The sequence below is a fragment of the Aristolochia californica genome, unplaced genomic scaffold, assembly GCF_029961685.1.
Source record: "Aristolochia californica isolate CCGP_79_NKW_82.1479 unplaced genomic scaffold, dmAriCali1.0.hap1 SCAF_10, whole genome shotgun sequence".
In the NCBI taxonomy this organism is placed as follows: Eukaryota; Viridiplantae; Streptophyta; class Magnoliopsida; order Piperales; family Aristolochiaceae; genus Aristolochia; species Aristolochia californica.
The window spans coordinates 31,338,888-31,353,717 of NW_027181771.1; the positions used below are offsets into that span (position 1 = coordinate 31,338,888).

Consider the following 14,830-nt stretch of genomic DNA (forward strand, 5'->3'; position numbering starts at 1 on the left):
GGGGAACTAGAAGTGAGCGAGAGAGTCGAACAGGGATGTTTCGCCTCTGTTGTTGATCAAGATCGAATGGTTAGGGTTTCATATTTTTGCATGAAATTGAGTTGAAGGGTCATATTTGACCCTCTTTCTCTCACACTCTCCAAATCCAACTTCTAACTTGGTGACCAAATTCACTCGGGTTGAGTAAATCCATAAATATTTATGTTAATAAAAATAATTAAAAAAACAGATCTCTTTTTAAAAAAAAAATCTTTCAAATATCGAAAAGTGTCCATTGAGGCGTCTAATAATCATCTCACAGTCAAAGAAAGTCATGGCATAACTCTTTCTTAAATTGGCCACGTGGATTATAGAATCTAGTCGCTATAGTGCCCGCAATTCACATCCTAAAAACGGAACAGAAAACAGTTCACGGAACTGAAAGCCAATAATTGCAACGACGAAAACTCAAATTCCCACGTCAGCTCCTGCCGTCTGTACAGATTCACTTCCTGCAGCCACGATCAATTCAGTCAACTCCCCTTTCAAATCACTTTACGCCACGTGTCAGAAGACAGTAACCGTCCTCATAAATAACCCTTCTCCCTCGGCATCCGAACACCCAACGGAAGCAACAAAGAAGAAGACCACATGGCATTGCCTCGTAACTCCGTCGTCGCGCTCTGTTGCTGCCTCTTCTTCGCCATGGCTCTCGTCTCATCCGCAAGAAACACCGTCACCATTACCGGTGCGTTAAGCCTTAAATCGAAACAAAGCTGCATTTTCCGGAATTAATTTCGTGTCGTAAGTTTCAAGGTTTGGTTTTCCGTTTTTGGTTTTCAGGCGTGGAGACGGGTCCGACGGGGAGGTCTCTGTTGGCGAGTTTGAACGACTACAGCGATCCTTCTGCGAACAAGGGACATGAGCCGCATGAACCGAAGGCAAACTCCGGTGGTGGTGGAGGAGGAGGAGGACGGAGGAACCCTTGACATCCCGTGACTCGTGCTACTCTTATAGCAATGTATTTATAACGGGTAGGGATAATCGGACGTGGATTCTGGCCTTTTTAATTTATTTTATATGTGTCGGTTATTCGACTGGGTTATCGTGTTTTTTTTTTTTTGTTTTTTTTTTGGGGGGTGTTTAAATGTAAGAAGGTGGGATTTTGGGTCGCAGGACCAGCTAAGATAGCAGGGTGACGGAGTGTTTTTTTAATGGAAATATGTTTTTCCGTTGGGGTTCCTCCCGTTTCCGTCTTCGCTGCTGCAGCAGAAAGTAAGAAGCAAAAAGGCAACAAACTTTAATGGCGGATTCATTATATTAAGATAATTTCTTGGCCATTTCTCAAATGGACGAAGACCCATACCAGAGAGTTTCTCAAATAGACGACGACCAGGAAAAAGAAACATCCTGGTTTGTTTGATTACAACTCAACGAATACAAAAAGGAAAAAGGAGAATACTAGGCATCTGAAAAGACGGAAAAAACTTCACGAAGAACACATTTTTTATTTGTAATAACTATTCATTTTGTTTAGTAAAAGATGTAAATCAAAGCAAGTAGTGAGTAGTTTTCTTTCTTACCATCAGGATCTGCAGCAGAGAGAATCCAACCCGGCATCGACGACAAAAACAAAAAAGAAGTGGAACCAATAACAGAAAAGGGCACAATATATATCCTTCTATGGAAAAATTTAAATAATTTGAAATAGAAGAATCACGAAGAGAAAAATGAGAAAGAAGAGGACAGACGACGAGAAGCAGTTCTTCTTGGCTGAATGGTAGGCCGTCCTCTGCCACAAGAGCTTATCATTAGTCCAATCATACTGCTTCATGCCACCGTGAAATAACGCACCGACTTCTCTTAAACAACCCCAGACACCCCTTGCGACCAAGAATTTGACCCAGAGCCTCCGTCCACGGCGAACGCGGTAAGGGAGGAGGAGAAGACTACGTTCAAATGTAATAGCTATATGTCCGAACTCAGTAACTTATAAAAAAATATTCTAGATTTTCTTCTTTTTAAGTACAAATATGAAATTGGAGTTTCATGTCATAATTTTCATTTAGACATGTTCAGAAATATCATATAGAATATACAAATCACATAGAGAAAAATATTTTCATGCTTTAAAATTCAACATTGTTGAAATGGCATTAGAATGATCTATCAACCACTAGCAATAATCGATCATCTATAATATGGCTATTTCATGTTATAAAGTATTATCGATCATTTTTGTCCCAGCAAGCAAATCTTACACGGAACGATCGATCAGTATCAATCAGATATAACTTTACCAGTAAGGTACATAAAACATGATTGATCATAGGAATTACACTGATTAATCATACTTATAATACACAACCAAAGGGAATTTTGTTTGATATATCATCTCCTTGTCAATGGTCTATCAACATAACTTTTCTGGACCAATGATAACATATTGATTTATCAGTTTAACGACCAATAAGTCATTGTTTGACAGAAAAGTAGTCATTATGATCAATTGATCGATCAATCACTTTTCTATGATTGATCAATCAATGTACTAATTTTTGCAAACGGACAAATAACGGCTAGTTTAAGTTTGGAAAGTTTTATATACCCAAACCAAACCATGTATTGAGAAGTTAATGAATATTTATTAGTAAATACTCAAGTCATTATTCTCAATCATACAAATTCCTTTGAAAGTGCTTTAGAGTGAAAGAGAGAGTATCATACTTTGAAAAATCCTCTTTCATCAAATCCTTGTATTCACATAGTCAAAACTCTTTCATCATTTCACATCGTGCTACAAAGGAAAATAAAACTTGAATCTCTCAAAGAGAAACATCTTTCCAAGTAAGGGTGTATTTTTACCTTTTTTTTCCTTAAATTTGTGAAAGATTCATCTAAGACCTCTAAAATCTAGATAAAAAAACTTAACTAGAGCTATAATCTAACAACAATCTCTTGGGGAGATAGGTGGTGTAAAAATCGTGTATTGAGCTACATGCCTCTCTATTAGAGTTTTTAAAAATAGTGAATTTTTCCCAAGCAAGGGTTCTTGGGTGGTGACTACCACTAGGGGAACATCGATAACAAAAAAAATTATTTGTCCCTATGGTACGTGCATGATCCCCCCTTAAGAAGCCACCTAGGCCAACACCACTTAATCAAAAGGACTAAAGGTCAAAGATCTCTTTCTAGATAACTAAAAGAGGAGAACATAATTGAACAAAAATTAAGAAGGAAGACACATGAATAAATTTGCCTCTTCTCTTCTTCTTCTTCTCCTAAAATTCTTCCTCTTCTCCTCTTCCCTTTGCCGAGCACTTCCTCTCCTATTTCTTTCCCCTTTCTCTTGGTATTTATTTTTTGTGCTTCTTATACCCTTTCAGTTTTGGTAATTTACCAACATGCCCTCTACCGTATTCCTCTTATTCTACAAAGCACCCCCCATCTTCCACATTTTCTAGCCAGTGCCTTCTTATTGCTTTTCTTTTCTTTTCTTTTATTTTAATCATTCGCCCCCCTTTTATCTAAGACTCTTACGCAAAATGTAACCTTGTTGATATTTGAATCTGATCCGACAAAACTAAAATTTTGAGTATCTACGAATTTTCATATCCAGATAGGGATAAAATCTGGATAGTACCTGGATCCAATCTAGATACTATTAGAAAAACAATCAACTGAAAGACTATTAGAAAAACAATTGGACCAGATTATGCTATTTTTGTGTGAATATATCTGTGAAGACGCTCTATATGCTTGGGAGAAGTCAAGATACATATGCTTCATATGCTCACTAGCAAACTGAAACAGAGGGTGGTGAAGCAGGGAATTGTGCTTTCAAATGTAGCTGCTTGATAAATAAACCATTTCAGGATTTGAACGAGTTTCTTTCCTGTTGTCCTTTAGTTGGTGTAAAAGGGGAGAGGGAAAAGGCAACCTTACATTATTAATACATGTATATTGTTATAATACAAGCTAAAAAACTAAAAAGCTAATTTCATGGCAGTATTTTAGCTTGCAATGTGAAATTCAATTTGAGAGAAAGGAGTTGAAGTGGCTTCCCTGCTGGCTGCTGCGGATCAACAGGACAACCCATGCAAGAGTGTTTATTACAGGCGACTCTGTTTTGCCAAGACAGCAGGTTTGAAACTTGCAATTCCTGTTACCTCTCTTCCAGTCACCATGGAGTTTATATCGTAAGTACCTTCATATGTGTAAATTGGCTCCAAATCACAGAAAGCCTGATCCCAGAATAATAAAAAGAAAGAAGGATGGTCAAAAACTCAATTGAAGAATCAAATGACCACAGCATTCTTCTAAACTAAACGCATGCTCAGGCAACCTAGACAGGTTGCATGTAAGAATGGCTTCGTACTAGGATCTTCTTACAGAAAATGCAAGTAGATCATCACGAAACCCTCTCATATCACCTAAATATGCTATCTATCCTGTATAACATAGGCTACTGGATGCCCTTCAAATTGACATCCTGGAGACCTTCCAGTTCACATCAAAAGTATTTTTCACACACAACACAACTATACCATCAGAAACATCACTAGTAGAAGATCAACGCAAACAAAACTTCCACAAACCTTTGCCACTAGAAAGTCTGCCAAAATTCCATTGCCACCAAGTAACTCTCGCCCTAGAGAAACTGTTTCCCTCGCCTTCAATGTAATCCATGCCTAAAAATCCAAGTTTGAAACACTAGTAAATATAAATTGAAATCAGAAGTCTAACAACGAACACCCATCATAGTATAGCAATCCACCTTGCCCATGCTGGCATGGCCTGCAGTCATTTTCTGAGATTCGTATAACTTGCACAAGCGCCAACCAACTAGAAGCATTGCCTGGATATTGCCCAACATCCGAACAAGCTTTTCTTGGTTAAGCTGAAATGCTGCTAAAGGTGCTCCAAACTGTTTCCTCTCTTTCAAATATCTAATTTATCAGACAGTCGTTTAGAACAACATTATAGTTAAATAAAGGAAACAAAAAGCAAAGATCATCAGTACCTGTGACACATATCAAACACACCCATGGATATGCCAATTGGTTGCCACGCAACCATAACACGTGATACAGCAAGAACCTGCACAAAAATGAGAGTTTGTTCCAGAGATTCAAGTTCTCTCTGTATTCAGCAATAAACTGGAGGAAAATATCAGCAAATAAAGCTCTTCTTAATTCTGTTATCAGACGTTGTAATGCCAATTGCTATGAGTGAGATCATTATCCCCCCATTAGAGCTTAAAATAAAACATGAAACAATTTCTCACTTTTTTAATTTATTCAACTCAGAGAAGGATCTTAAATAGAATCGGTGAAGGAGACTGACCACCGGCCCCTTCCCTGTTTTACTATCATCACTAATCAACATTCAAAACCATGTGAAAAATTAAAACACAAAATATTGACTATTTTGACCCAAGAATGCTAGTTGACTCCATTTTTAATTCGAAAAAAGGCTTTAAGCCCTATTAGTGTGGCTCCAGAGACCGAGCTCATATGGAAAGCCTTGTAAGAATGTTTGGTGAACCATTTTTATGGAGGCTAAATAATAGTCACTAGCAAAAGCCAGCTCACATGAACCTGTTCTCATGGGCCAAAAGTAGAAGGGATACCATCAAATAACCCACAAGTTGGATGATCATTTTGCTGCCAATGGCTTCCATACAGGCAACAAAATAAGGAAAGAATGGTCTATAGCTTTTAAACCATCTTCCAAATGGTATACAAACAGTCATTTAGTCAGTGAGCTATTGAACTACTTCCAGTCAATGGTCAGAGAGTGTGGTAGGTGAGATGGATTCTTTATTGCATGGTTTTGAACCTTTTTCACCTTTCTTGGTGGAGAACCTCCAGGATTACAGATGCTTATGATAAGTTTAGAAGTATCTCCTAGTCTCCACAGAAGCCAGTGCCATTGCTGCCAATATATCGGACATGTATCGCAGCAGCCTTAGAGAGGCTGCCAACTAAACATGGTAGGTAGGGATTCTGTGCATGGTTTGCAGTCTCACACTGTACATCAGAATATTGGCCTACATTTCTTGAACACTAATTAGAGAAGTTCCGGTGAACCTAAAGCTTGATAAGCAACTAGATTTCTCAGATGTGGCATAACTCTGCATCTAATAAACTGTTTTGTTGTGATTAAATTCAGGTTGAATGCCTTGAAAAAGATCAGTAGTTTCCATCAATCATGATCATGAGAGAGAGAGAGAGAGAGAGATTCAAAGGGAACTTACAGAACTGCTTATGTGCCAAGCATCATATCAACTGTACTGAGTAAACTTCAAATTTCATTTTAAAACTAAGTTGGCTTACTCTATTACCTTGTTTGTGTCCTGGAAAGAATTGACACCAGGCAGTCTGTCCTCATCAGGGACAAACACTCTCTCTAAGAGAATGTCACCATTCTGTACCATCCTTAAGCCAATTTTGTTTTTCATTTTAGTTGCCTTTAATCCAGGGACACCTTTTCTCACGATAAATCTGGAAGCCCAGAAGAACAAACAGTGCATAAATAACAAGCTTTGCAAATTTATCCTCAGAACTAGAAATTTTACTACAAAAACCAAATACCACTTTCTTTTCTCAGAAAGCAGAAGTAGGAAACTGCTATGACCAGTAATTAATACTTTCAAACACCATAGTGTATTTTCTTATTTGTGTAGTTACCCATTAATCCGATTTGTTGTTGTATTCCGAGCAAAGATGACCAAAACATCAGCAAATGTACTGTTCCCTATCCATCGCTTTTGACCATCTAGTAACCATCCACCTGCTACCTGTCCATCACAAAGCAAGAAAGTCAATATGAAGATTTTCAGATGAAATGACAAAAAAAAATTACATTATAACAGATTATCAATATAAAATGGTTAAGAAATAGACCTTGGTTGCTGTTGTCCTCAAAGAGCTTGCATCACTTCCAAAGTCGGGCTCAGTTAAACCCTAAATTATTAATAAAATAATTAATGACCATATAGTATATATATATATATATAGAGAGAGAGAGAGAGAGAGAGCTGTAAAGACTCAGAATATCTGCATACCCAGCAAGCAACTTTATCAAACTGTGCCAATGACGGTAGGTACTTCTGCTTTTGATCCTCAGAGCCACACAATGCTACTCTCACCAAATAAAAAATATAATTTTAGTACCAATTTTAAATTGTCTAGTTAAAAGTGGACAAAAGAAAAACAAAACGACATCTCAGAATGTTTTTTACCTATTGTCAGCATTGCCAAGGATGAATGAACTAAAATACAAGTAGAACAACTTGCATCAACTCTAGCCACTTCAGCCATTGCAATAGCACTTGCAGTAATAGAAAGACCAGGACACCCATATCCCTGAATTGCTAAAAACAATTTATATAGCCTAAATGTAGTCCTTTGGCATCGGTGTTATGCAAATGAGAACATCACCACATAGCTGTACCTTAATGGTCCCACCAACAATTCCCAACGCAGCAAGCTTTGGAATAATATGAAACGGAAACTCTGCCTTCTCCCAATACTAACAATAGACGTTGGCATGCATTCATAACATACAAGTACAAGGTTAGAACATCTTTCACTAAGACAGTCGGTAACAATTTATTGACAAATGATATACAAGAAAATAATACCTCAGTCATGATTGGAGCTATTTCCTTTTCCATGACCACCTGAACCTTCTTTTTAAGGGCCTGCTCCTCTGGGGTCAACAAATCATCAAACTGGTAATAATCTGAAACTGCAGATGAGATACGTTTTAAAAGTTGTTAGACAGATGAAAACAGCATCTCATTTGAAATGAATTTGAAGTTTCAAGCCAAAGGTTATAAATTTAACTATTGCAATACTTAAACATGAATAGAAATGAGGAGCAGAGAATAGAATTCTGGGGGATGACATATCAGTTGAGAATCCAATAGGAATGCAGAGAGGAGATCCTACTATCACTGATATATGATAACACTGTTTTCCAGGTTCAATGATCTTTTCAAACTGTTTTGGCCAATCCATATGCTTGTGTGCAAAAGACCTAACTCATGATACAGCCCAGAACTTAAATCACATATGTACATATTATTTAAGACAGTTATATATACATTAAATTGAAAAATGAAAAGAAGATGCATGACATTACATGACACAAAGAGTAATTTAAATCACCAAAGTAGCAAATATTAGATATATAAAAAACTTTATGAATATTTTAACCATTAAACTCATAGAAAGCCTCTTCAATTCAAGCCAAGATGACCAAGTGGCAACTGACTCAGGTAATACAATTACTAAAATCAAATATACAATCATCTTTTGGTAATAGCATCATCACCGGATGGAGGAAAAATCGATGCTGGTGTTGCTTGAGGAAATGCTTTGGAAACGTCCAATGCTGGTAGACCAACAGATGAGCTAGCTTGCTCCTTGGAACACCCACCTGTAAATAAGCAGAAGAGTGGTCTTAGGTAATAAATGTGACCGTATTGAAATAGGTAGTTGAGTCAGCAGTTTCAGGAACCTTTATAATGCACACTAATAAATACAACAGTGACTGAAGGGGAAAGGTTAAAAAAAATGTTTCACACAGTATAAAGCATATGACTTTAGGGACAGGCGTAGCTTGCAAAAAGCAAATCTAAGAAACCTCATAAAATCTTAATCCAATATAAGTTTGGCAGTTCGTTTCTGTTGGTTCTATCTGATTCTTGAAATAACTTATGTATCATTTTCTGTTTCTCAGGATCCAAAATTCTACTTCAGTATATCGTGTATAACTGTTAAGACACATCCAATCCATGAGAGTAGAGAGACCATGAGAGTAGGGGACCAAAAAATGGTCCCTGGCAACAGAATTATCCTAAGCGATCAAAAAAAAATATATATATATATATATTAACGGTGAAAAACTTGATTTTCCAAAGCAGTTGACTCTCACATCCATACCGAATTACAACAACCAGATGAACCTTCAAAACCGCGCGTAGCACTCATGAAGAAGTACAATTAATTAAAAACAAAACCTCCACTTTCTGCGTGACTTGTGCTTCAGCTAGGCAAAACAGGAATCGAATAACGAAACGAAAAAGACGCCTTGACCGGAAGAATCACTAATTGATCCTAGAACGATCAAATGTTTGCGGATTTCCATAAATATATACTTTTGGATCAAATGCTAGATCAAAATACTCCTCGTACCTTGGTTTGCAGACGACGAAAAAGTAACCATATTGTCAGTTTCGACGGAAAGGCAGACTGGGAATTCAAGAGGCAGCAGAAGAAGAAGAGTCGATAAAGCTTCCTTCTTCGATGAGAACAAATGATATATATACAAGGAAAGAGAAAAGTGGCACGCAATCCAATTAATATCTGGATATTGGCAAATGACGTTTTCCAAACGGTGAACGCCGTCACGTTAGATCCATCACTCATAGCGTTATCAATCTTGACTTGCTAAAAATAGAGTGGGTTAGGATGGATCCTTGTATCTTTGTTGGGGGCCAAACTGTAATGCTACCATTTCAACCTCCATAGTAGATCTCCTAATCAAGGTTTGCTCCGATGATTTCCAAGCGACTACCCCACCATATAGTGTAAATACAAAACCATTAGTGCCTTTAGTGTTATTAGAATAAGAAATCTAGTTAACATCATTGCACCCTTCTAGTACGATAGAAAATCCAGAATAGTGTATTTCGTAATTAATAGTACCTTTCAAATATTTAAGAAGTCTTTCAATAGTGTCTCGATGAGTTTTATCCAAGTTACTTGTATACCTACACAGTCTTTCCCAATAATTTAACTATCCTCACCGTTCTTAACATCCATGTGAAGTATTTTTAGGTTATATGATACAATCAATGCAATAAACACTTGAACTATAGTTATCCAAGTGATTGGTGAATAAGTGTCACTACTAGTGATTGCCTTCTCTCAGACTAAAACGTTTTGCAACTAATCAAGTTTTGCCTTTTTTTATGGACCCATCGGGATTATGTTCCCTTTTGAAAATCATTTTCATCCAATTGGTCTAGAGCCTGAAGGTAAGTTTTTCAATATACTCGTGCATAATGTAAAATAATTGAATCCATTTCACTTTTAATTGCTTCCTCCCATAGGGACACCTCACTAGATTTCATCACTGCAGTAAAAGTCAATTGGATCATCCTCTATGAGGAGTGTGTAAAAATTATCTCCTAGGTTCTTTTTTATCCTAGGTCTCTTACTTTTCGTAAGTTCAGTTTGTGTTATTATTTTAGTATCCTCGTCATGGTATCTAGAGGTTTCTCCTACTTATGATTTTCTATTTTCTTTCAATTGGAACACATTTAAAAAAAACACAACATCATCAGTTTCTTTAATAGTATCATAACCAATGTGATCAGTTGCTTTTTGCCTCAATCCACCAATCGATTGAATTAAATGCTAGATTAATTTCTAAGGTAAATGTAATTAACTTGACATTAGTTTGAGCTGAGCAATTTCTGATTATTATGTTTGCCTAAGGAATCGTACTATCACCTTGCCCTTTATTTTTCCTTTGTTTACACTGTTTAAAAAAGTGACCAAATTTTTCACAAACATAATCTATCATCCTATTTTGTTCCTTCTACAAAAATTTTGTTTAAAGTTACCAAGGTATTTTTTGGGCTTCTTCTTTATGAAGTTAGTCTTCTTTGATTCTATCAAGTTTCTAATGTTTTTTCTTCAATATAGATCGACACCAATACTTCATTTAATATGGGAAGTTCACTTTGATGTTTCATATGAATCTTAAACTCTGACCATGATGGATGAAGTTTATCTATGACGTATGATGCTTGAAGCCTAAACCCTAAACATATCCTTACATGAGTGAAGATTTATGTCTTATCCTTTTATAAATAGACAAACTAAGACATGATGAAAATGATAGGTGCATCTTGTCCTTTTTAGTCCTATATTGCTAAAATAATATGGACTTTTTTTTTGAATTTATGGAAAAGAGAAATATTTCATTGACTTATTATAATTAAAATACATGAACCTCTATTTATAATAGAGGAAATTAGTAAAGTCCAATTACAATAAAACTATCTTTGTCCCAATCACACCCAAACTATAACACTTAAAGATAAGTCCAAGCATAATTAATTAACTTAATATAAATAGAAGACAACATAACTTAAATTAGAACTCTTCTATAATGACGTGACCATAAGATAAAGATGTCAATTCGTGGTTATGTTTATGGGTCTCACTTGATCTTCTAACCAGCTTGTGGTTATCTTTGTGAGTCCTTCTTGATCTTCCAACCAGCTTGTGGTTATCTTTGCGAATCCCACTTGATCTTCCAACTTATGTGATAAAGATGTTAGCTCGTGATAATCATGGTGGGTCCTACTTCTTATGGGCTTGGGACCATCTTACAATAATCTTAGATATGTGGGTCTTCTTTGGTCATGTGGCCCATCTTACAATACTCTTAGATATGTGGGTTTTCCTTTGTCGTGTGACTCATCTTACAATACTCTTAGATATGTGAATCTTTCTTGGTCGTATGGGTTTGGGCCCATCTTCCAACACTTTTGAGTTTAAATAATTCTTCACCCTCTATCGATTTTTAATGTGTGTGAGAAATAGGCACACGTGCACGCAAGGCACCCTTGCACACATATGTGCGTGGCCTTGCTCGTGCGTGGTCTGCCACACACATTCACTTGTGTGTGGGGCCCACATGTCACAACCATGACATTTGGGGCTAAGGCAGGATGAGTTTTTTTTTTAAACGATCAGATTGATCCGACTATTGGAATGGATGAGGATTAGAATTATTCGATGAAAATGGTTACAGATCTAAACCATTGGAATGACTATTACATATCTAAACCATCGAATTATGCGGTTATAGATCTGAACCATTGGATGATGTCGTTACAAATTTGAATCCTCAGATTAAAAGGTAACAAATATGAATGGTTAGATCAAAACCATCACAAATCTAAATGGTTATATCAAAGTCGTTACAGTTCTAAACTATTAGATCAAAGCAATTATAGATCTGATGGTCAAATTGGGCATTGATGATCTGAACCATCAAATCAATTCGGTTATAGATCTGGACGGTCAAATCAACCCAGAGATCAAAGGGTGGAGATTTTTAGAATGTGTAGAAAGCTTTATAAATAGTGTTATAGAATATGAGAGATACAAAGAATAAATTCTAAGCTTTGAAAAACATTTTGAAAAGAAGAAAGTGTTATTCGTGTTCCAAAAAAAAATTCAAATGTTCTTGAACAAAAAATTAGGAAACATCCTTTGTTTGATCTGGTTCGAGCATACAGAGTTTGTGGCCCACTTAATACTATGCATGTCTAAGAAGGTAAAGAAGTTTGTTTATATTGGGGGATGAATACAAGCCTCAGGCATGATAGAGGTATTATTTAATAAATTATTTTTTATTTCTGTAAAGCGAGTTGGCAAAAGGATTGTATAGACAGTAGACTATTATTTTAAATTTTATTTTAAAATGTTATTTAAAATTCTGTGATTTATTATTTATTTTCAACATATGCATTGCACGAAAATCTTTGAATTTTGAATTTGAATGTGAAGGTATGAATAAGGGGTCTATCTTGATGGATTAGGTTAATGGGAAATAAGTCACACATGGGGATCATGTAGAGTGGTCCTAAGAGTCCAGCCTAAATAAGGTTGGCAACTCTTATTGCATATACTTAGTGGATGCATAGGAAGAAAAAGAAGTAAAATAATAAAAAGGGGGCTTATGAGGATGCACCACTTAAAAAGAAAAACATCACATAAGAAAGAAATGAATTTTTTTTATATAATTCTTCTTTTATGTAGCAAAAATATATATGCAATGGCACTAGTGCATAGGGAATTAAAATTTTCAACAAAAATAAATTTATTATTTAATTTAAAGTTTATATTTAGAATATTAAAATATAAAACTAAAATGAAAATACATTTTTTTTAATAATATGCTTAAGTACATTAATCTTTGGAACTATAATTCAATTCATTATTTGGTCTCTCATATACCTTTAGGTCCTTCATTAGTTGTTGCAATCATTTGAATGTAATAGTGTTATCATTTCCGTGAGGTCATTATGGAGTGATAATTTCTGACAAAAAATCTCTGATTAGGCAGAAAAATTTGGCTAAAAAACTAGGATTCTAGAAGAAGGAAATTCAACTCATGCCAATGTATCAAGAAATAATAGGAGAGAAAATATGAAGAAAAAAAAGATTTTCAATAGAATTGACCTTTGGTATTTTTGATACCGATATCTCCAAAAATATAGCTCAAAATCACAACCGATTTGTTGCTAAATAATTAGACTCAAAAATATTTAAATTGATACCTAATTTAACAATAAAAACTTTGTTCTTGAATCTTTTATGCCCTCTTGATTTGCTTCATTATGTAGATTGACCATTACCAACTCCAATGCGAATATCTCCTTAAATATAAATCATATTGATATGAAATTTTCTCTTACTAAAACTAGACTTCAATACCTTTCATAAAATTATAAATTTTATTATAAATTATATTTATTTTAAGATAAATAGTCTGATAAATTTTGGACTCTTTAATCTAGCTGAACTAAGTACTCTTTCTTCTTTTGCTAGCATGACCATTGATTCTTTTGATATCGATCTTCCTCTAGAAAACTCAGATTGAGAATTGGTTGGATAGGTAAGAAAATAAACTTACAAAAATTTCTTTTGATGTATAATTCTCCATGTAAAGTCTTGTTATTGATGATATTAAAAGCCTTAAAAGTTGAAACTTTCTATTGTTGCTTGAACCTCTATTACAATCTGACCTTTGTTGTTACAAATATAGATTTCTCTCCGTAGAAAACTCTGATTGTCAAACTTATTTTTTTGTTGGAAATTCAACTTAAAGATATTTTCATCAATATACAACTTTTAATATGTAAGTTCAGTATAGAGGTACTAGGACAAAAAAAAAAAAAAATACAAACCTAAACTACTAGAGATGATTTATCAGAAAAGTATCACATTATCTTTGTGAGTTGATCGAGTCAACTCACAAAACCCGCTCTAATACATGTTGAATTTCTAGAAAAAAGAAAAGCTTCATTAACTTGTTGTAATTTGAGTACATGAGCCTCTATTTATGATAAAGGAAACAAGTAGATTCCAATTACAATTAAACTACCATTGTCCCAGTTACACCCAAAATTAAACACTAAAAGATAAGTCCTAGAACAATTGAGCAACTGAACATAAATAGAAGACTAACATAACTAAAACACCTTTAAATGAGACTCTTTTGTGAGACCTCTTTCCATGAGATTTTTTTAGACTCCATTATATTAATTTTGTCTCTGTGAAAGTCATATAAAACCCTTCCATATCTGCTCTTAAATAAACTACAATGGCAACAAGAGCATAATTGTTGTTTAATGGTGATTGTTATGAAAAAGGGTTCATTTTGAGATGACAACATGCATGTTCAATAGGGATCCTACCCCGACTTGACTTGAGTTATCTTAGGGCCACATGATTTAAAAGAAAAAAGATATAAGTTTACATACCACAACTTGTATAATTACAGTTTTATGTCATCTCTATGAAAGTTTTCTTTATTTAGTAACCTTTACACCCCTACACATGGGTGACATTCTAACATGAAAGAACTGCTAGTGGAGTATTCATTTGCCTAATTAATCTTCTATTTTGTTACAGAAAGTGGTTATAGCCGGTCTTATTTTCATGCTTTCGATTTTGAAAGTCAACATATGATTATTTCCTCCCTTCAATAAACTCTTTGGACTTTGCAAATCCCAAAAACACCACTTATTTTC

At 35.1% G+C, this 14,830-nt stretch overlaps 2 protein-coding genes across 2 annotated transcripts; one reads left to right on the forward strand and one right to left on the reverse strand.

Annotated features, from left to right (window-relative positions):
* Positions 1-604: 604 nt before the first annotated feature.
* Positions 605-1,225, forward strand: LOC137942695 (protein PSY3-like). The gene is made up of 2 exons (XM_068788428.1): positions 605-727; positions 823-1,225. The coding sequence occupies exons 1-2, from the start codon at positions 631-633 to the stop codon at positions 966-968; spliced, it is 243 nt and encodes an 80-aa protein (XP_068644529.1). The 5' UTR covers positions 605-630; the 3' UTR covers positions 969-1,225.
* Positions 1,226-3,905: 2,680 nt separating this feature from the next.
* LOC137942440 (acyl-coenzyme A oxidase 4, peroxisomal) lies at positions 3,906-9,289 on the reverse strand. Its single transcript, XM_068788079.1, has 13 exons — positions 9,186-9,289; positions 8,323-8,427; positions 7,628-7,734; positions 7,438-7,515; positions 7,226-7,349; positions 7,049-7,122; positions 6,888-6,947; positions 6,672-6,781; positions 6,326-6,485; positions 5,003-5,079; positions 4,757-4,928; positions 4,578-4,670; positions 3,906-4,223 (listed from the first exon to the last, which is right to left on the reverse strand). Exons 1-13 carry the CDS (start codon positions 9,214-9,216, stop codon positions 4,092-4,094), a joined length of 1,323 nt encoding a protein of 440 aa, XP_068644180.1. The 5' UTR covers positions 9,217-9,289; the 3' UTR covers positions 3,906-4,091.
* Between the last annotated feature and the right edge of the window lie 5,541 nt (positions 9,290-14,830).